The 18,517-nt window shown below is 53.6% G+C and overlaps 7 protein-coding genes across 7 annotated transcripts; 1 reads left to right on the forward strand and 6 right to left on the reverse strand.

Moving 5' to 3' along the window:
• Window positions 1-115: 115 nt before the first annotated feature.
• VTP21DRAFT_3545 (uncharacterized protein) lies at window positions 116-1,934 on the reverse strand (the record flags this gene model as incomplete). Its single annotated transcript, XM_069393859.1, has 2 exons — window positions 116-1,087; window positions 1,176-1,934. The coding sequence occupies 2 exons, from the start codon at window positions 1,932-1,934 to the stop codon at window positions 116-118; spliced, it is 1,731 nt and encodes a 576-aa protein (XP_069248983.1).
• Window positions 1,935-2,878: 944 nt separating this feature from the next.
• Window positions 2,879-3,511, reverse strand: VTP21DRAFT_3546 (uncharacterized protein; the record flags this gene model as incomplete). The annotated part of the gene is made up of 1 exon (XM_069393860.1): window positions 2,879-3,511. The coding sequence occupies one exon, from the start codon at window positions 3,509-3,511 to the stop codon at window positions 2,879-2,881; it is 633 nt and encodes a 210-aa protein (XP_069248984.1).
• Window positions 3,512-4,139: 628 nt separating this feature from the next.
• VTP21DRAFT_3547 (uncharacterized protein) lies at window positions 4,140-6,998 on the forward strand (the record flags this gene model as incomplete). The annotated part of the gene is made up of 3 exons (XM_069393861.1): window positions 4,140-4,173; window positions 4,237-5,605; window positions 5,684-6,998. 3 exons carry the CDS (start codon window positions 4,140-4,142, stop codon window positions 6,996-6,998), a joined length of 2,718 nt encoding a protein of 905 aa, XP_069248985.1.
• A 597-nt stretch (window positions 6,999-7,595) lies between these two features.
• On the reverse strand, window positions 7,596-9,571 carry VTP21DRAFT_3548 (uncharacterized protein; the record flags this gene model as incomplete). Its single annotated transcript, XM_069393862.1, has 3 exons — window positions 7,596-8,522; window positions 8,610-9,362; window positions 9,461-9,571. 3 exons carry the CDS (start codon window positions 9,569-9,571, stop codon window positions 7,596-7,598), a joined length of 1,791 nt encoding a protein of 596 aa, XP_069248986.1.
• Window positions 9,572-9,955: 384 nt separating this feature from the next.
• VTP21DRAFT_3549 (uncharacterized protein) lies at window positions 9,956-10,265 on the reverse strand (the record flags this gene model as incomplete). Its single annotated transcript, XM_069393863.1, has 2 exons — window positions 9,956-10,113; window positions 10,202-10,265. The coding sequence occupies 2 exons, from the start codon at window positions 10,263-10,265 to the stop codon at window positions 9,956-9,958; spliced, it is 222 nt and encodes a 73-aa protein (XP_069248987.1).
• A 576-nt stretch (window positions 10,266-10,841) lies between these two features.
• VTP21DRAFT_3550 (uncharacterized protein) lies at window positions 10,842-15,254 on the reverse strand (the record flags this gene model as incomplete). The annotated part of the gene is made up of 2 exons (XM_069393865.1): window positions 10,842-13,514; window positions 13,590-15,254. 2 exons carry the CDS (start codon window positions 15,252-15,254, stop codon window positions 10,842-10,844), a joined length of 4,338 nt encoding a protein of 1,445 aa, XP_069248988.1.
• Window positions 15,255-15,970: 716 nt separating this feature from the next.
• Window positions 15,971-18,338, reverse strand: VTP21DRAFT_3551 (uncharacterized protein; the record flags this gene model as incomplete). Its single annotated transcript, XM_069393866.1, has 5 exons — window positions 15,971-16,818; window positions 16,903-17,057; window positions 17,126-18,028; window positions 18,095-18,156; window positions 18,255-18,338. The coding sequence occupies 5 exons, from the start codon at window positions 18,336-18,338 to the stop codon at window positions 15,971-15,973; spliced, it is 2,052 nt and encodes a 683-aa protein (XP_069248989.1).
• Between the last annotated feature and the right edge of the window lie 179 nt (window positions 18,339-18,517).

The raw sequence follows: 18,517 nt of genomic DNA on the forward strand, positions 1-18,517 counted from the left end.
GTAAGATGGATAAAAAAAATACAACAGCAAGAATAAGTTATGAAATAGAGCGTTTTCCCGAATATATTTTGTATTATTACATTAAGACGAGATATACAACAATATGATACAATTTCTAACCCCTAAATTCCTCCAAGACTGCAATGACTCGCTGCAACAAAACCACTGCGTGAGGCATTCTCACGATGCGGCACTTCTCCAACACACGCACCAATCTGATCATGTATCCAAGCTCTTCCTGGATCACAATGGGATCCTCCGAGTTGGCATTCTGCTTCTTGTTCTTGGCTAGGGCCCGGAACACGCGAAGCGCTAATTCGAAAGGGGCGAGGTGCACCCATGCTTCGCACAGATCCCTCTCCACCACCCCACGTTCCCACAACGTCAATATTCGTATCGCCGCCTCCTTGCAAACGGTTTCGGCGTGTACCCGGAATCCGTCCTGCCACCGTTTTCCTTTGCCCTCCAAAACGCCAATGTAGATTTGAATAATTTCTGGCCAAAACACCATCTCCTGCCCGATCAAACTGCGAATTGCAATCAGAGAGAGGCCCTTTGCCTCCAGCACGTCGATTTTCAGCTCGTCCGGCCGACTGTCGTGATGCTGTCGAAAGCGTTTCTCGATTTCGAGCATTCTTGCCTCGATGCTCTGCTGAGATTTCTGGGTCTTGCAATTGGAGTGCTTGTCGGTGTGGCCATCGAGTGCTAAACGAGCAAGATAGCGGGTGGTGCGGAGAGCATAGATGCGGGCACTTAGATAGAGCAGGCCATCTATGCCTTCATGAGGATACGGCCCCGGCCATATGCTCTCACCCCACTCGCCGATTCCAATGTAGCATCTTTTCCCGATGCCCCCGCGTTTTCCGCAGAGCAAACTCTTTGTCTCGTAAACAAGGGAAACCCCTAGGATCGCTCTTTTGAGCGACTCGTCCACATTCTGGTAGGAGGTGTGTTGTGAGAGCAGAATGTGCGAATGCTCAACGGCCAATTCCAGGAGGTCGAAGCGCTCTGAGTAGTTAATCGTAGAGACATACACGCAAAGCAGAGCGAGAACCGTGACGAATGAAGGTTGGTCGAATCTATCCTCCTGTAGCGAAGCAATCAACATACACGCATGAGCGAACGAAAATTTTCCAGGAAGGAGGAAGGATTTATAATCCTCCAAGTGTATTTACCAATAGTTTTCTTGTTCTCTCATAGGTGAATCGTGCAATGGTCGGGAGGTCGCGATCCGCCGCAAACCGATGCTGCATAAATACGTGTGCAGACGCCCAGGACAATATTGCCCACTTGAGTAGTGGATCCATCGTGTCTTCGTAGTAGCTCTTTAGAAACTGTCGGGGGTTTGGATCGAGGTATAACGGGAAGCAAGTCAGAAAGGTGTGAAATAGTTCACTGAGAGTTGAATGCAAGGAGGTGATAAGCATGGTATTAGTGCGGGCGACGATGGAGCGTGGATGACCGTCGTGACCGGGAGTGACACGGGCAAGAAAAGAGTATTGATGTGCAAACGTTGCTGAGATTCCCTTTTTATCCTTGAACTTGTAGTTGATACCATAATTACCGGAGCGAAATGACAATTCAAAGTCCAAGCTCATCTCCATCAGCCGTAGCAGATCCCCTATTTGCCGGAACACCAGATAAAATTCTTTCTGCCTTCCGGTCATCATGATCCATTCGGCTCTCCCATCTACAATTCTCCCCATAATTCCCTTGGCATCATCGTGATCGCTCTCATCGGCTTTCTGGTAAGCTAGCGGCAAAATGGTCTCTGTGAAATGTTTCCATTTGTCTTCCAATTCGGTCGTCCGTCGACTCATTTGCCCCACTAAGTGGCCCACTGAATTTACAAAGTCTGGTAGACTCATCTGTGATGTGCGATAGGTGCATGGCATGGATGCTTTGATACATCGAGAACAAGAGGGAAGCTCCATCGAACAAAATGCCTACAATATTAATAGCCAAGCACCTAATTACAATTTTTGTTGACATCAGATCCAGCCAATCTTTTACAAATACATGCCTTTCGATTGCGACAGCGCTCGCAAGCATTGATGGCCAGCTTTTGCGAAACACAGGGGGTTGATGATGAATTAGTCATGGTAGAGCTTGTATAGGCAGGAGGATAAATTCATGTGGTTATTTAATCTACGGGTAACTTTCATAAATAAAAGTGAACACTCGTCAACCTAGGAACGCTTTTCCTTCGAACCTATCTTAATCCTTCTAGAAGCCCCATCAAATTTAAATTTAACGGCTCCAGGATTTTAAACACGGACTGCTAGACGCTGGCCCGAGTGCCGAAGCAAAAGATGGAGAAGAAAGAGGCCCAGTAGATGTGCCTCGCTTGGCCACTTCATGCTCCCAAAGGCCCTTTGTTCTACGGACTTGCGGCGGAGTCGCAGGGAACCACACTCGGAAATTAATAAAACCCGAGCTCCTTCAATATACTACATACCCACACCAATGCCGGCACCACAACTCTAGACTCTGTAGCAAAAAAGGTCTTATGCAAACGCATATGAGTTGGATATTTCAAATGCTTTGCTTCTGAAACCAATATCAGGATGATGAGCATTGTTATTGATGAGTAGAGCGGAAGCGAGTTTCCCGCCAGTGTGCTTTTTGAAAATTAGAAATAAGAATAGCTGTGTAAATAAGACGATGTGGAAAGAGGTGAACATAGGTAAGGAGAACAGGAAAAAAGTGGAATGTGGAATGACATGAAATGAAGATACAGTAGATGCAAACACTGATATGAATATGCTAATAAGTGACAATCTTTCTGTACTATGGTTTGCTGCAATAACAAGTCGCTTCAGTGCGAACTAAACGCCTTGATGCACTCCTGCCCAATGCTGGAATCAACCCCCTATGGCTAGGAGGATGAGGAATTCATCAGGCCCCCTAGTTGGCCGATGAAGAACTCCTCCGTCGAGCTGCTTTCGTCTCCCAGCAACGATCGACGCAGTTCAAATAATGCTTCGTCGGTGGCATCGCCACTGACATGTAACGCCGGCTCGGCAACAGCAACGCTCGTTGGTAGAAGTCCCCGTCGCTCTCTTCGAATGTCTCGCTCTAGTGCATCGAGGAAAAGTCGGTCGTGCGGTACAGAATACCAATAGTACACCCGCTGCCGTTTGAGGGTGCGAATACACTGATGCTGGTGTAGGAATTCCAATAACGGCGATCTCGTTTCTTCGAGGACTGCATCCCTTTCAACCCGCAGTTGCCGCAGATCCGCGATGACCCCCTCCTCGAAGCGCTTCTGAAATGTGACTGGCCTACCGAAACATGCGAATCGCGAGTAAAGCGCACGCAAGATATCGGTGGTCGTGATGTGGAAGATGCTGTGCCAACAAACGCATGTGATGGTATCTCCTGTGGGAAGAGCAAGGCTGTTGTGGATTGGGGAAGTGGAGCTTGAAGTGATGGGGGCAGTGGCCAGAAAGTAACGGAGGGTAGATATGTGAGACAGCCGTTGATCCAGGGGCAACTGCGCAATGTTCATTATACGACTAAGGAATGATAGGAATGAGAATGGGAAGGGTGAGAGAACGGAGGACGATGGATCACAAGGGCTAGAGGGAAGGCGTATGCTAAACACAGCAGGCGGTTCTGCTAGGAGGGGACGGCGGGAAGAAAGGGAATTACGAGAGTAGTTTAAGAATTAGAGACCGAGAATAGGGGAAAGGCTTTGCCTTTCTTTAGAGTGCGCACGCACCATTGTCCGCTAGCGTAATACTGCCAGCCAGGCCGTACACTCTTTTAGGCGTGTTTCAGTGGGCTTCCCCTCCTTTGCCACCAAGGCCTGAATACCACGCTTCCGGGCAGAGCTGGCCGAGATTTTTGATCCCTCGCCCCCTCCAATCCAATCCGGCCCTGCAAGGCTTTGCAGTGCGGTTCCACGGAGTTGGTTTAAGGCTTCCGAATAGGATGGCTACAGTTTTACAGTATGGGGGATTGAGGTCATGGATTCAATTCAGGACTGAATTAAATTCTGGCCAATCGCGCTGCGAGCATTTTGATCTCTTGGTTCTTGGAAGATAGCTATAGAGGAATGGACGCCTTGTTTTGTTCTTTTCTTTCCATTAGTTCGCCATCATTTTCCTATTCGCCCTAAATTTCCAATTTTTGCAATGGCGGCACAAGGAACCAGTGCGGAGGCTCCAGGTTTGTGATGCTCTGCTTTTTCTCTATCTGTGTCGCTTATCTCTCTGCCTTTCCTTCCATTAGCTCTTAATTTGACGCCGCGACAGATCCACTATTTAAAGAAGGAGCTTCTCACCATACAACTCCAGAAGGAGATCCAGCAACTCCCTACGCTGCCCTCGTTAAAGTCGCTGCAATCCGCAAAGGATTCTCCTCTCCCTCTTCTCCAGTTCGTGTACTCGCATTTCGTCGTCACATTTCCCTTCCTCACCGATGCCGAGAATGACTTTTGGGCAAAAATGGACATATTTATGGGGGAAATCAACAAGCGCCACCTGAGTACAACCTCAGAGAGAGAAGAAATGACAAAGCGACGAAAAATGATGCTGAAAGCAGAGAAGAGCCTTGTTCTGTTATTTAACGCGGCCATTAGAACGCCGGCGCAGGAAGAGTCGATACGCCCGCTAGATTTGATTGAGATTGGTGACGAATTGAATGGGGCTATGTTCCCTGGCGAGCTCGGAGATGCTGGCGCTGAAACCCTCGAAAAGTCACGGCAAGGTAATGTAGTCAATGGCCTGGACATCAATGTGAGCGGTGTGCGGGAAATATACGTGAAGCGAACGGTGAGAGAACATCCTCACGCTGAGTTCCTAATCACCACGCGATTTGTTCCCGATAACCAGAAACCAGGCGATCCCGAGGTGGACTTGAACGCGTCGGCCCTCCCTCAGCCGAGCGAGCAATGTCAGGAGGTGGTGGTCGCTCGACGATTCGGTCAGTTCCGCGCCCTTCATGAAGCCCTCAAGCGTGAATATCCCACCGTTATTCTTCCCGCTCTGCCTCCAAAATCTCGCGAATATGCAGAACGACGTCCAGGACACTTTTACCGAGAGCGGGATCGTCTCTCCCTGCGATACTTCTTGCGCCGGCTCTCCGCCATTGAACGCGTCGCACGGTCCTCCACATTCATCCACTTTTTGACGGAGCACCCTTTGCGTCTGACCGAGGCGGAGCGTGAGGATGCCGAGCGCCGCGTAGAGATGGACCTCGCAAGGGTCAGGGAGGAGCAGCTTTTTCAACAGGAGCTCGATAAACGCATTCGCGACCTCAGCGAACAGCTGGATACCTTGAAACGCGAAATTTTGCAGCCGGGAGGACTCTCCAACTTCTTCCAAACCGTCCGGGGGACCCCGCAGCTGCGTAACCTTCCCCCCGGTTACCAAAAGGCATTTGAGTGGGGACGCATTAGCTTTGCGTCCACATTGCATTCGTTATTTGTCACCTCTGATGGAGCCGCAGAGAACCAGGCCATTCTCAAGCGGACGCATGGGCTAGTGCCTTATCGCGCGATCGGAGCTCTCCTGAGAATATCGAACCCGCTTTCGATGATGAAGGGGGTCTTGGATTTGCTCTTGGCACAGCCTTTTGGGCAGAAAAGTTTGTTTCAGCGGTATGCTTTCCCCCTTTTTTTTGTCCTGTCAACACTCCTGTATTGGAATGAAGGATCCTAATCCCTCTTTCATGGTAGAATCGTGTTGGCCAATCTCAATGAGGAGACGCGCGAGATGCAGAAAGATATCGACGTCCTTGAGGCGCGCATCAACGATGTCTCGCTCTGCCTTAAAATTCGCAATGCTGCTTCAAAATTGACGGGCACGGGTGAGGAGGTGAGGGGGGCGGAGCGCATCATTGCCATTCTACAGAACGAGGATATCGAGCCCCGGCTCACTGCTCAGCATGTTCTGCGCTTTGGAATGGCTCCCTCCAACCCCGAGGAGGAGAAGACGAGGAAGAGGCAGCTTCGCTGGATGCACCAGCTGTGGGTGCTGTACATCCGGAAGCGCGACCAGGAGCAGCTCATGCAGCTGGTGTTCCAGGGCATCACGGGGGAGCTTATTCGCGACCTTTTTGCCATCTTCTACCGCCCGCTGGCCCAGATCTACAAGTCGGCGAATATCAGCGATTTCCTGGTGGACGTGTCCAAGTTCATCGAGGATTTGATCCGATACTTGGACAGCATCGACATGGCCGAGACCGTGGACACCGTGCAGCCGCTCATTGAGCTGATCGAGCGGCACGAGCAGACCTTCTACTCGTTTATCCACGCGGTGCACCGGCAGGATCGCGAGATGCTCTTCGACCGCCTCATCAAGTGGATGGAGTGCATTTTGACCTTCTTGCGCGAGGGCCTAACGCACCCGCTGGACTTGAACGAGCTGATCGGTAAGCTGTCGGTGGAGGAGCGCGAGGCGCTGAGGCAGGAGGCGGAGGCGCTCTGTGAGCATCATGTGCGCCGCAAACGCTATCACCTTGAGAAGATGCGCCGCCGCGTTGCCGGTGAGGACTCGAGCATGGCAGCGGTTCTGGGCAAGGAGCAGATGGTGACTGCGGTGAGTGGGGGCAGAGTCCAAGGCTTCGTCGACGATTTGGAGGAGATGGAGTTTGTGGACGACGAGACCAGCGAGGAGAGCTGGAGCGAGGGGAGCGGCTGGAGCGAAGAGGAGTCTTGGGACATTGGGGACGGACTGAGCGACACGGACGAGACTAGCGATGCGTCGGAAGAGGCGGAGGAGATGCAGAAGGACGTCGGTGGAGGATTGAAGGCAGAGGCGGAAGACGCAAAAGGAAAGCGACCCCACCGGGTTAGCGCGGATGGACTGGTGCCCCCCGGCGGTCCACTCGCCATCGAAGTTGAGCGGAGACGTAGGCGCCGTGAGCGCTTGCGACTGAATAAGGCGGCCAAGCGTGCTAAGGAGCAGCTTCTTCGGAAGCCCGACCTGCGCGTACTTCCACAACTGGTTCCCGGGTTCGTTGCAAGGGTGGTGGAGGCCCTTCCCCGTTGAGTTTAGACCTTAGACCAAGGATACATATGCGTGTATATATACATATCTTTCCTCTACTACTCTTATTTATTCGATATACTCTATACTCGAACCTATAATGATTCTTTCTTGATGATTTGATTTGCCATATATATATATTTTTTTTTACCGGATTTACTACATTCAATTACACATTTCGTCTTTATTACATTCAAATGTCATCTCCATCTCGAACTCTGCTGGAGTTCTACCTATGACCTCTCTCCAACTTTGTCAATAACCTCCACGCTTTCGAATTGAAATCACTTGTTTAATAAAATTGCCTAATCGCAGGGCCTCTGTTTGGCGCTCTTCAACCCATTAGGGGTTTCCATTGACTGTATCTCAAAGGAATCAAGGCAATGCTCGGCTTCCCTTCTAAAAGAAGCCTTCATATTCCAGCCACAAAGCGATCCCGGCGATCTCGAGGGAGAGAAATACTGACATGGTTGCCTTCTTGTTGATAGCATGACTGCTGTAGTTCCTTGTCGTCTCCATTGGTTCTCGACACTGACTTCTCGATGCCGTTATTTTGACTAAAACTGGATCTCCACCATGGTCACTTAAATTGGCCTGGGGTTAGGTTAACGATTCGTTTGATGAGAGCAATATCCGAAGACGCTCCACTCTCCTCTGCAGCTTCTCGTGTAAAGGAAGCCGTTGGGGCACCTGCTCGTAAACCGCCTTCACCACTTTCTCGAACCGCTTACGTGCCTCGGTGGTTTCGCCCATCTTGTGGCGCGGGTCGAGGACGAAATCCAACACATCCATGGCCGCTAGAAGAGAAGCCCCCGACTTGGTAAGCCCGCAGCGCGAGCCCCAGCCAAGCCGCGTAGTGATGAGATCGATGATTCGATACGCTGCCGGTATGCACATTGCCCCCGGGATCTTCTTCCCGTCCTCGAGCGGGTTCTCGGCAAAAAAAAGGCGGATGGCGGGGAGGCAAAACTCGATGCAGCTGCCAAGAACATCCAGCTCCAGAAAGATGGCCAGCTTGGTACTTTCAGGCGCCTCCTCGTCCTCCTTCAAAGATCCTACTCGTAAAGCCGGTGGCCTTTTGTTGACAAGTTCCCTCAGCTCGCGCTCCGCTTCACTGGCCAGCTCATACACGTCCACGCCTTTCGCTCGCCTCATGATCAAGCAGCGTAGAATGTTGTACAGCCATCCCCGCTGCACCGCGCACTCCACCCGCAGCGACTCCAAGGGGGTTTCGTGCGGAAGGGGGCGCGGGCGGCTCTCTTCGCGAAATTCTCCGGGAAGCGTGTCGGGCGATTTCATCAGCATGAAATGCTCATGCTCCACCAGCAGCACCATCCATGCAGCGCGCCGGAACGCTTCCTCCGAGTGCGTATCGTTCCGAGAATCTGAGCGGGAGTAGGCCAACAAATTGATATGCTGCCGGGCCAAAAAGATGTAGAACGGGTATCCTTTCTCCATGCGAGAGCGGGTATAAAGCAAGCAGAGGCCCATGACGGAATTCAGGCTTGGCCTATCGAATATTTCCTCCTAATAGCATTCGGGGTATTGAGCGAGAGGTGCCAGTCAGCCACAAGGAAAATAGCAAGAGAGGGAGAGGGAGAGAGAGTTACTTACAAGCAATTGCTTTGCAGACTCATCCGCCTGTCTTGCAATCACCCCTCTATAACAAGGCGCGACTTTCTCGTGCTCGGTGTGTGCATGATACACGGTCCACGCCAGGGCGGCCGCCTGCACGAATGGGTCCAGTTTTCCCGTCCAAAAGTGGAGCATAAATTCGGTCTCATTGCAGAGGTAGCCGACCATGTAGTGACACTGCAGGAAGGTGGCAAGGAGGTCGGCCGTCTCGTTCGTCAGGTCGTAGGGTGTTTGGGGCTGAGAAGGGGGAGGGCAAGTCTGAAGGAGCTGGCGATAGAACGCCAAGCGGTGGGTTGCGGTATACCAGTTGTAGATGAGCTGCGGCGAGGAGCGAGGCCGCGAGGCCCCGTTGTTTTCCCGCGGACTTGGGGAGGATTCGGGAGACTCGGCGGGGTCCTGCAAGGTAATGGATCTAAGCTGGTCCACCAGCTCACCCACAGACCCAGAGCGCACCCATATGCTCCATCCACTTTCGGTTCGTTTCACATGCCATCCCTCCGGGACCTTAATCAGTGCTTCTCCACTGCCAAGTGTCGGCATCCGCATCGACCAGAGCGGTACCCGCGCGATCAGCTCCTGCTCAAGCACACGGAGCCGTCTGCGCACTTGCCCAATGTTGTGCTGAAAGTACCACAGGACGAATTTGGCCTCCTCATTCAGGGTTGGGTAGGTGCATGCTGCCGACGTCTTAAGACAATTGCGGCAGGAGGGACGGAGCATGTCACAATGTAGCTGTTTTCGTGGTATATAATGTTAGCATCAGAAGGAGAGAGCCGCCATCTCCATGGCCTAGCCCATGTCAGGCGGGGGAGAAAGACCAACATGCTTACCTTGGCTTCCCGGCAGCGAATGCATAATCGCATCCGGGAAAACGGCGAGATGCCTCTGGCGTTTTTGCCACGGCCGGGCTTTGTGGGCACTAGACTCCAGCAAACTTCCATGGGGAGAGGGGGGAGGAATGCAAACTCGAGCATCTATTTTAAGGGACATCCCGTCCAAGCCACCTCTTTTAATTAAGCTTATGTGACAAGTTTCCCAGAACATGATTAAAGGAGACACACGACCAGAACAGAGGAGAAGGAGAGGAGAGCAGGCGATTAAGCTCGGCTCCTCGTGCGCAGAGCTTCCTAGGGAAGGCACACCGATGCACACGCTGCAAAGATCCTTCTCCTGAACCTTGCACGAATATGGACTGGCGCGCCAATCCATGAGGAAACCTTCTCGCCCTGCCCCACTTCTCTCCTTTAGGGTTCACAAAATTCGGCCTTTTCTTACGCAACCCGCAGAACCCAAACGCGCGCGCTCCTGCTGCACCTCCCTTCGGGTCAGAACGCCATCATCCCGGCCACCACCACCGCCAGTGCGCCCACGGCCGTCGAGGCGTACATTTCGCCCGCAGCGTTCATCTTCTCGCTCGCATCACTGGAGCCGTGCGCAGTCTTGGGCTCTCGCGGCCCTGCGCGGGAGTAAGCTCGCTCTTGTGCTGCCGGCATGGGGGGAGGCATTTGACGTCAGCAAGGCCGCATTGTGCATGATCTTGCGATGCTGATCATATGGGGAGATCTTAGTGCCTGAGGCGACGCATATGAGCCAACAGGCGAGGGCGAGCACGAAGAGCTGGTATCGCTGTTTCATGGCCAAGTCAAACACCACCAGTCTATGAAAGCAAAAGCGACGTATCGAGGGCTGTCTGCAGTGGAGAGCGATGTTATGGAAGGGAATTTCGAATGTGACTAGGAATTCATGTCTGGTCCACTGGTGCAACTTATTCTGTTTGTTTTTGGAATCGAGCCGTTAGTGGCTAAATCGGATCAAATGAAAATCCTCTACCCTACTAAGGATGTCAAATAAAAGCTTATTCATTCTCTCGAGAATCTTAAAATTGCAGTGCAGAGGGAAAAAAAAAAGAGAGTATTAAGAGACAAAAAGGAAAAGAAAGGAAAGGAAAGCCAAGGGGAAAAGGAATGGAAAAGCGAATAAATAGGATCCAAATGATGAAATAAGGTATTCATTTAATAATGAGGTAGGTACTTTAAAAACATTCAAGAGCCATTATAGCGTATGTATATATGTATATATAGAGAAAGAGAGGGTTTTCTAGACAACACTATTCACTTAATAAGCATCACTCAAATGCACAAAAAAAAAATAAAATAAAATAGAATAGAAAGATAGGAAAACATCTAAATGGAGTTGAACAAGAAAAAGAAATTACTTTTTGTCCGCCCACTGTCTAAACTCCTCCTCGCCTTCGAAATACATCTCCTCCTTATTATTCATCGCCAGCGGAGCGGGCCAGAGGTGACTTTTATCGTCCTCCGCTCCCCGCTCCTTTTTGGCTCCACCGGTCTCATGGCTATCCACCACAGGCTTGGGTTTTTCCTGCCCATGGTTGACGTCGCTCTGCAGCTTGGCGACCACGCCCGCCGCTTTCTCCTCGGGCTGATCCTTAGGCTGTGGGTGACTATCGTCCTCATCGTGGTCGTCGGCGAAGTGAACGGTGAGCCGCGACTTGGGCTTGGGCTTCTCCGTCTTCTGCTCTACCTTGTATTCCTCGTGGCCCTCATGCCCCTCCATTCCTCCCATGGAATGGTGCATGGGGTCACTCTCCAAGTGGCGCTCCCACGGATCCGGATGCGTGTCGGGACTCATTAGGGCAGAGTCTCCCTCCTCATCCTCGTCCTCATCCTCATCCGCCTCGCCACCATAGGCATCCGACACGAAGTAGTCCTCCACAAACTGCGACACCGTCGCCTGCTTCTTGATTCGGAGCTGCATGGATCGCCTATCCAGCTCCAAGTTCTCCTTCTCCGCCCGAAGGTCCGCAATCATGAGCTCGAGCTCCGCCTTCTCTTCTTCCGTCTGCTCGGCCTCTCTCCGCGCGGTGTCCCGCTCGCGCTCGATACGAGCAAGGTTCGCCTCGGACTCTTTCACGCGCTGCTCGAGGAAACGCATCTCCCGCTCCAAGCGCTGAACGGTGTCCTCAGCGGCCTTTTTGGCGCCCTCTGCCGAATCCAGTTCGTCCTCAAGTTGGCGCACCTTCTTCTCCAGGTCGCCTCGCTCAGTCTCCATCTCCTGCTTGCGCTGGTCGAGACCTTGCCTGAGGTGCTGAACAGTAGCTTCGTGCTCTTGGAGCAATCGGCGCGCCTCATCCAGCTCCCGCTCCAGAGTAATCCGCTCCTCCTCACTCTCGTCCCGCTCCCGGTCGGCATTCTCCTTCGCCCACTCTAATTCACGCGCTTTCTTGACGAGCTCCTGCTCGAGCTCTCGCACATGCAGCTCCATCTCCTGCAGTTTTTCGGAGCGGTCTCGCGAATCTTGCTCCACCGCCTCGCGGGCCCATTGCACCTCCTTGGCCTTTTCCTCCACCTCGCGCTCCAACTCGCTTACTCGCGCCTCCAGCCCCTTGATCCGCTCCTCCTGCGTCTGGGCCGCCTCTTCGCGCTCCAACTCCATATCCCGGCTCTTTCGCTCCAACTTCTCCTCTAGCTCGCTGACCAGGTGCTCCAGCTCCTCCACGCGCTCGAGCGCCAACCGCCGCGCCTCCTCCAGCCGGCTCATCTCTTTCTCATTCTCCTCCATGATTCTACCCTTCTCGGACATGGCACGCTCCAAATCAGCGATAACGCCCCGAAGCTGCCGGCTTTCCACCGTGAGATCTTCATGACGTTGGCGAGTAGAGATGTGCTCAGCGAGACGGGCCTCAAACTGCCTCTTGAGCTCTTGGAGCTCGGCAGAATGCTTTTGCTCCAGAGCGGCCAGATCGTCCTGCGCCGCAAGATCACTGTCGGAAATCGCACGATGGAACGAGTCGATCTCGGTCTCAAGCTCCTCAAAGTTTCGCTTAAGGATATCCCGTAGCCTCTCCGAGGAGGCTTTAAGGGCGGCAGCGTCGCTCTTCCGGACGAGCCCCGAGCGCTTCTCAAGTCCATCGTCATTCAGTGCGGGGGAGGAAATGGAGACCGGGGAGGTGGTTATGGGGGAGTTTGGCTGTGCATTGGCAAGCAGCATCTGGTGGACAGCCTCCAGCCTCTCCACCACGTTTCCGCTACCATTCATGCCACTCTCGGATCCCGAATAGGACTGGACGCCACTGTCCGGTCGACTGCCCCTCAACTCCTCGCCCAGATTCCCTCCACGCGATCTCGGCTTCTCTAGCGCCACCTCCATCATCGATAATTTATCCTGCACCTGGTGCTCGATGCGGCGCTTATCCTCTAATTCCTGGAGCCGGCCGCGGAATTCGAGGGCGGTGGCGTGGAGGAGGCGTTCAAGGCGGGCAATCTGATCGACGAGAGGCGTCGCCTTGTTCGCCATGTCTTCCGCTTGCTGCTGGGAGTTGGCCAAGTACTCACAGGCTTCCTTGAGCGACGGCACGGAATCAAGCACACCCTCTTGGACCGCCTTGACAAGCTTCTCGTCCACCGCGATCGGTTCCTTTCTAACGGGTGCCGCGTCCTTAGTGCGTGCGCTCTCTTCCGAGGTCTCGCGCGGAGGCGTGCCTTGTCGCTGCTTCTCGAGATGTTCCCGCTCTTGCTCTCGGTGGTGCTCCATCTCCGCATCTCGGAGACGTTCCAGCAGCTTTTTATTGGCTTCGTCGAGCTTTCGCATCCCGACGTTCATAATGCCTGCGGTGTGCTCCAGATACTTCCGCTGCACCTCGACTAGGCGAGCATTGGCATGCCAAAGCTCAGTGGCAATCCCGCGCAAGCGAGTGTTGATTTCGTCGATTTCTTGCTCTGCTTGCGCTGCTGCCTGTTTGTACGACTTTTTCGATTGGCCTGCATGCATCTGGAGGATGGACTGGGCGCTGTGGAGGGAGCGGGTCTCGCGGGACTGGGATTCGGTGAGGTCAGCAATACGCTGCTGAAGATGCCGGATTTCCTATGGTTCAAATAAGCCAGAGATCGGGTTCATCAGCAGAACTTCGGGCGATCTTGTCGCTGAATGATTCATTACCTTTTTATACTCTTCAACGTCCGTCATGACGCCGAATTCTCTTGACTCGATCACGGCGCGACTGATCAGTTGATGGACAATGCGGGGGTCCATGGAGGCATTGGCTTGACCGGGCGTCATTATTCCTCCGATTCTCACCTTTCCGTCAGGGGAAGATTGCTGTGAACCATGCTGCGTTGGATGGGAAGGGGCGGGGTTGTGTGCCTGCGATGCTATATACTTGTGGTCACCCGAGGTGTGTTTGTCGGGCAAGTGCGGCGGAGGGGATGACGGCATAAAAGTATTCGATCGAGAACCCTCGTTGAGGTTAGAGGTGCGCTCACTTGGGAAGGTATATTGGGTAGGGGGTGGTGAAGTGGGCGGACTCATCATGATTGCGCTGCCCGCCGTATTCCGTGCAGAACCAGGCGCCGACGGGGGGCTTATCGGTCGATCGCCCGTCATTGCGGAGGTCGGAGCCCTACCTCCGGTTGCCAAATCGCTCGTACGTAGGTTGGTATTCACTCCTTTATTCACTTCCTCGGTTTGCCAGCCAGACCCTGGCTCTCTCTCGCCCCATCGGGCAGGTTGCGGCTGCTGGAGGGGTTGTGGTAGAGGTTGTTGCGGCGGGCGCTCGTAGGCCGAAGTTGAGCTCGAAGAGCTTGCCCACGATGCAGAGGAGGGCTGGCCCGATGGCTGTTGTCCCGGTGGGTCACCGCCATCTGAGTCGCGCGGGTTGTTGTCCCTGCGCGAGTCCTGGAACGCCGATGAGACAACGCTCATGAGCGAGGGCTGATCGGGAAAGTCGGCATAGGCAAGATGCAGCGGGCCATTGCCTGCAGCGCCAGCAGGTTTGTTGTACTCGCCAGCCAGCTGACGAGCACCCTGCTCCGCTCCCGGTTGAGGCGGTAGCCCATTTAGGGCGTTGGATCTTGGGATATCTCCGGTATACAGGGGGTGGCCCGGCGGGGGCGGCGAAATTCCCCTCTGGCCGCCCACGCCGAACACCACGTCTCTATCTCTTCCACGCGCTTCTTCGTCGCCTACGCTACGATAGGGATTCCGGTAACGCTCGCGTTCCCCGGTGATCTCGCGGCCGAATTCTCCTTGGGTGGGCGATCCCATAGCGCCGCCATCGTATCTCAGGGTTCCTGAGCGGCCGGGCGGTGATATGGAACGCTGTGCGGCGCTCGAAAAGCCATCTCCGCGGTCGTAGCCAATTCCGGCATTGCCACCCGAGGGAGGGGAGAGAGATCGCTGGGCGGCAGAGAAATTCCCATTATATTTCTCGTAGCCAGCACCGCCCTTGCCAGGCGGGGAGAAGGAGCGCTGCGCGGCAGTTCCCCTCTCAGGACTCGCGCCGGTCCTCTCTCTCCAGCCTCCGTGTTCACCGGCCATCATTCCTGCTCCGTTGGTTGGGCTGTGAGGGGGCACCGCATCTGAGTTTCCCCGCTCTTGCGAGGCGGCCCGTTTGGTGCCGTCAGAATCGCCGGAGGAACGGTTCTCATTTCGTTTATCCGCGGCACGGCGCAGGGAGTCGCTCCGCTGGGGAAGCCATGCGAGCTTGTGGGCGGGCTTGCGCTCTTCATTATAATTGTTGTTGTTATTATTGTTGTTGTTGTTGGGGCTGCGGGCCCAGCGGTCATCACCGCTAGAGGATGGGGAGATTGAATACTGCGATGACATTGTATGCGGTAATCGATAGGGCAATTAGAGGGAATGCATTGAATGGTCTATGCACGGGGCCGGATGTTTATTATTTTGGTTACTAATGGTCGGGGATGACAGCTAGAAGGGGAGGAGGGGGGGGGGGAGCTGCAAGAAGAGGATCTCAGAGGGATGAGGCTGTCAATGTAAGGGGGTGTGGGAAAGGGGAGATTGGCACGGGGGGATTGTTTGGGGGGATGCGGATGGGTATGAGCCAAGTGTCTCGACGAGGCGAGAGAACAGGGAATAGCGTGGAAGGCGAAATAAAAATAACAAATAAAAAACCAACTGCTTCACAACCGACCGACACCACAAAAGCGGAAAAAATCTCTGACTTTTTTTTCATCTACACCCGTTTGCAGCCTTGGCCTGTCATTCGTCGGCCGGCTGCGAGGCTTTGATTTTTGGAGGCTAATCGTTGCCATTTCCATTTCTAAGCATGTTTACATGCTCTTTATTCTCCAATCTCCAAACACCCCCTCTCCCAGCCCAGTAGCAAATATAAGGCAACATTACACTATAGACAGATGCATCGGCGTGCACAAGATCACATGTACTGAAATGGATGAACATAGAAGAACACAGCATTAAAGAGGAATGGTTCACAGTAATAAAACACTAAGAAAAACAAGGGATGGGTGTGCATGGAATCGGGAGTATCGCAAAACCGCAGGGACTTGAGATATAGGCGCCCTTCATCGTGGCACGTCCTCGGCGGCCTCTAGTGTCTTCACCCGCAGGATTTTCCCCACGCACTTCACCCGCCCCTCCCGGAACAAAACCGATGCGCCCTCACGCAAGTGTTCCGGTGCATGAGCAAACCGGAATCGAACTACTCCCCGCTCCCCCGTGCGCAAACCCTCTGATTGACAGGGGGATGAGCCGCGAGGAGAGGAGGGGGCTGGAGAGGCTGAGGCAAGCCGGGGGGAAGAGTGGTCGGCGGAGGAAGAGGAGGATGAGGCCGAGACCGAGGAAGAAGCAGAAAGCGCGCGGATATGGCACGACTTGGATCTTTCGGGAATGCCAGCCAGGGTCTGCGCATGGGCAGGACCTGGGGCAGCAGCGGACAGAGTGGTCGGACTGGCGGGGGCAACCGTTCGGGGAGATGGCAGCGATGCGGGCGCTAACGAGGGCGAATTCGGGCCCGGCACTTGCACGTGCACGACCCTGGCCACTTGGCGCACCGAGCCGCAGTGAATCATCCCATGATATCCCTGCTGAAGAGCGGCGGGGTGATAGAGAACCAGGATCTCTGCATCAAACTCCATACAGCAAGCTGGACGCTCCAACAAGACCATCCCTTTGCGTAATCGCCATCGTGTCAGATCGATATCGCCTTCGGCCTCGCTTTCGAGGGCTAGAGTGCCCGCCTGGCCACAGTGGATGTACGGGACTGGGATGCGATTTCGGTGGATGGACTTGACGACCACCGGGAGAAATAGGCCGTTGGAGTCTGGGCCAAGGTAGTAGGTGCGCTCATGGGTCGGGCCGCGGACATTGATTCTGCCCGCGCGAAGTGTTCCACCCACCACGGTCCCCACATCTGGAATGCAGAGAAGATTGGCAAGCCAAAAGAATAAAAGCCATGAGCAAACCAGCCGAGGGGCTTAAGGAAACTCGACCTTACCGAGCAAAGAGTAGACTTCTTCGATGTGGAATTCCACCGAATCCTCTAGCATCTTCTTGTGATTTCTGGCCGGGATCGGGAGGAGATTGAACATCTTCTGCAGCAAATTCACGTTTTCGCCCGTGACACTGGAAGTTAAGAAGATTGGAATGACTCTAAAAAATAAATCGAAAAAAATGTTAATTATATGCCGCGGTGGAGAAGCGCCGAGAGTATTCATTACCGAGAATGAGAGAAATTGGTCACGGCAACCACCAGGTCGTCTTCACTCTGCACAATCATCGGCACCTTTCGACTTCCTGGCGCTTTAAGCAGCCTCAGGAGAGATTCAATCGTGCGCCGCAATTGGTCACGCGTGGCGATGTCGATCTTGGTAATCACCACGAAAACCGGAACATTGAGCAGAACCGTGATGGCAAGGTGTTCACGGGTCATCTCGCCCACGCCTCCCGTCGATGCAGCCACCACTAGACAAGCATAATCTGGACACCGCCCGCTGAGCCCTGCAATGGTTGTCTTCAAATAGCGCGAATGCCCACAGGTGTCGAGAAAGGTGATGATCTTGGACGAGATTTCACAGATCTGCTCCCATGTCGACACGTTGGTGGTTGCATAGTTGATGAGCTCGCCCGCACTGTTGTAGCCGATGATCTCGTGTACGATCGAAGAGGTGCGCCCAGTCTCTATCTCATGGCGGTGACGAAGCGTGTGGAGGCGGGATCGGCCGCGCCCATTGTCAGTGACGCCGTGGGCCAGAAATCCCAACAGCGTGGATTTTCCCGCATCGTGGCCCCCAACGATCGCCACTTTGATCTCCAAAAGCTGCCTGTCTTCCGTCAGCCGCTTCCGCACCAGCGCCTCCACCACTCGATATCCTGGAGTTGCCACCGGCTTCGTCCCGTCTCCAACTCCGATCGGTGCACAGGATTTCGGGGCCGATGAACCCTCACTCTGACTGCCTGCAACAGGAACCTCGCGCACCACCGAGACGTCTGCGTTGAGCATATCGGCCATCCGCCTTAAAGTGTTGAGCGAAGCATCCATATCGGACGGACTTAGACCGATCATGGTGCCGTCGTCAGAAATACCGATCTCGTACATGGCCTCGCCTCCTCCTTCCGACAATCTAGGTAGAACAACACATCATAAGCACAGGGTAGGAACAGCGGAGATAAAGGCGCTGCTACTATACCTCCACTTCAGCTGCGTGACGAGGTGCTCAAACTTGTCCTGCTGGGGATCAACAAGCTGGAGCTGTGTAAAATTAGAATTGAGATTGTAATAAAATGTTAAATTTCTCGGTCAATTATCCGGAAAAAACTAGCAGGAAATCGAAGAGGTCAAAGTGGTACCTTGTACTCAATGTTGCCTTCTCCATCGCACTCAGGGGGGAGTGAGGCGGTATGGTTATCCCAGGGAGAAGGCGTCCGTGACATTGTATAAACTTCTAACAGGAATCCAAACGGAAGAATTTTACGAATTCAAATTCTTCAAGCTCATTCAGTGAGAATCTATCCGGTAACGCCAATCCATGGACGAGCAGAACGCGAAAAGGAAATGAGAACAAGGTATGTGAAAAAAACCGTCGATTTTTAATGCAGAAAAATTGCCATCT

The sequence above is a fragment of the Calcarisporiella thermophila genome (assembly GCF_041956535.1).
Source record: "Calcarisporiella thermophila strain CBS 279.70 unplaced genomic scaffold VTP21scaffold_18, whole genome shotgun sequence".
NCBI classification, from domain to species: domain Eukaryota; kingdom Fungi; phylum Calcarisporiellomycota; class Calcarisporiellomycetes; order Calcarisporiellales; family Calcarisporiellaceae; genus Calcarisporiella; species Calcarisporiella thermophila.